The following is a 2,285-nucleotide window of genomic DNA, read 5'->3' on the forward strand; positions in this document are numbered from 1 at the left end:
TTCCTTTATTTTTGGACCAAGTTTGGTCCTAATGTTGATAAGCTTTTAATATAAAATGTAAACGGAGGCGTCTTTGAAACAAAATAAGACATTTAAGGTTTCCTGTAAAGTATATTGACTGCTGGTTACAAAAATTGTGAAATATATTTTTATTCGAAATCTTACAAAAGTTAGTGAAAAAAAACATGAAAATAAATTGAGATTTGCATTGTCACTTCAGTTTACAGATGAGGTTAATACTTGTGTTCCCTTAATTACCTAAAGACAAAAATAACAAGTTAAACATTTTTACATTCAAGTGATACTAGGTGWACAAATAATCTGAGCCTGAACAGCCTGAGGATTAAACTCTGGGAAATAATGAGGAAAAAATACGGTAATATCACTTTGTGTTCACATATCTACTGCAAAGAACTTTATATTAGGAATAACATTAGAAAACGATATACATTTATAGAGTGTAGGCTGGTTTCTTCAACTTATAAAGCTCTGTAAGGCACTTTAAGTTGAGCATGTTTGACCTTTGTGTGACTTCCTTCATTAAAAACACAAAACAGGTATGAACGTTCAGGAGAGAAAATAAATGTGTAAAAAAAAACATTAACAAGACAGATTTTTGGTGTAACTTTTGGTCATTTCGCATGTTTCAGCACATTTCTGCTTTGTTTTTCTCYAACATACATGTCCAGTTCCCATCGTCAGATTACCATTCAAGCACAACTTCCACCTAAACAAACTCCTGTTGGCGCTTTCCCACAGCGTTGGTGAAACCTCCGAGAGGAGTTTCGTGTTTTCACGGTAGTCCGACTCCTCCGAGCTACAGATTTTCATGTCCGTCGCACGGCCGGGGGCGAAGCTCAGTCACATCGTGTTCCCACATTGCACATGGTCCGCGAGTACAAACACACACTTAAACGTTTAGAAAGCATTGAACTCTTTGGATTCGACAGCACATCCTGTTGCATTTCAGTCGTTTTTCCTTCATCCTATTTAAAAAAAGAAGTGTCAATCCTGTAAATATGAAGCATGACAGAGCTTCACACCTGGTGATCATCATGTAAACATGTTGCTACATAGAATGTGTTAGTCCTTCATATAAATGTGAAATCAACGGAAATCTTCCCTTTGTTTTATTTAAACTTTCCAAGGTCTTTAAGCTCAGAAGGAGTTCTTTTAGCAGTGCAGAGGTGCTGAGAACTAAATCCCTTTGGTTCCAGTTGGCTCTACTCCACCTTCCAGATGGCGATCTTTCCGTCCTGTTTGCCRGCTCCACTGAGAACGTACCGGTCCTCAGCCGAGCAGAGCGCCGTGACCCTATCGCCGTGACCTTGGAGCTCCTTCAGGATCTCGTAGCGCTCGGCGTCCACGATGTAAACCTTCCCTTTAGTCGAACTGAGGCTCAGACCACCGATCCACACCTGGAGGGAAGGATGCGACATTACTGCAACATKTAGAGCGACCTTTTATGTTTGTGTTTGCAGCTTATTTACCTGTTTTTTCACTTTAATCATGCAGTAACAMCCAGTGCAGTCTGGAAGCACCATGCGGTGGAAGGGCTTTGCAGTGTCTTTGGTGTGCCATATACACACTTCTGTGGTGTCTGAAAACACACACCACAGCTCCTCTTGCTAATCAAMGAAAAGAAAACACAAAGTTTTAAAACTGTCTAAAAATRAGTGCATTGTGGACAAATAAAAACTGCACGCTACCTCAGGTAAGAGCAGTGCAGAGCTTAAAGTGGCTCTTTGCTGCTCTGGAAAGTTTATGCGATGTTTTAAAGTCCCATTCCTCCACACCTCCATTAYACCATCCCTTGCGCCTACAACAAGGGAGAAAGAATACATCAGAAAACATCTGCCTCAYGTTTCATGTATTTTAATGCTGCAGCAGCAGTGTGATACCTACAGCACCAGAGCATCCGGCTGCAGCTGTAGACAGAYAGCAGACGATCGCAGGAGAGTCGAAAGTGCCTTTTAGCCTGCAGGAGTGGAAAAGCAGTCAGTAAAAAGGTGCAACATGTTTATTTTACGATATTATGGGCCTTAGCTGACMGTGATCAGTTCTCTGTTAGGAAGCAAAGACTGACCTGTAGAGTCGAGACGTCCCAAACCATAACGGTTCCCTCAGCACTGCAGGAGAACGCCACCTTTTGGCTGAAAAAAACACAACACACTCATAAATTCACTCCAAACCTCTGAAGTCAGATCAGAGCTGAAGAATGTCAGATTGATATTCTTTTATCATATTTCCAGTCAGATCCAGTTGAGTTTGGAAAGATATATTAT

The 2,285-nt window shown here is 40.9% G+C and overlaps 1 protein-coding gene across 1 annotated transcript in view; it reads right to left on the minus strand.

Moving 5' to 3' along the window:
- Positions 1–2,285, minus strand: part of dennd3a (DENN/MADD domain containing 3a) — a gene marked incomplete in the record, with an annotated part of 21,904 nt that continues 19,619 nt past the window's right edge. Inside the window, 5 exon segments of the mRNA XM_014009271.1 lie at positions 1–1,418; positions 1,491–1,628; positions 1,710–1,819; positions 1,906–1,978; positions 2,087–2,153. Of these exon segments, the coding sequence (XP_013864725.1) occupies positions 1,224–1,418; positions 1,491–1,628; positions 1,710–1,819; positions 1,906–1,978; positions 2,087–2,153 (583 nt within the window).

The sequence above is a fragment of the Austrofundulus limnaeus genome, unplaced genomic scaffold, assembly GCF_001266775.1.
Source record: "Austrofundulus limnaeus strain Quisiro unplaced genomic scaffold, Austrofundulus_limnaeus-1.0 Scaffold56, whole genome shotgun sequence".
In the NCBI taxonomy this organism is placed as follows: domain Eukaryota; kingdom Metazoa; phylum Chordata; class Actinopteri; order Cyprinodontiformes; family Rivulidae; genus Austrofundulus; species Austrofundulus limnaeus.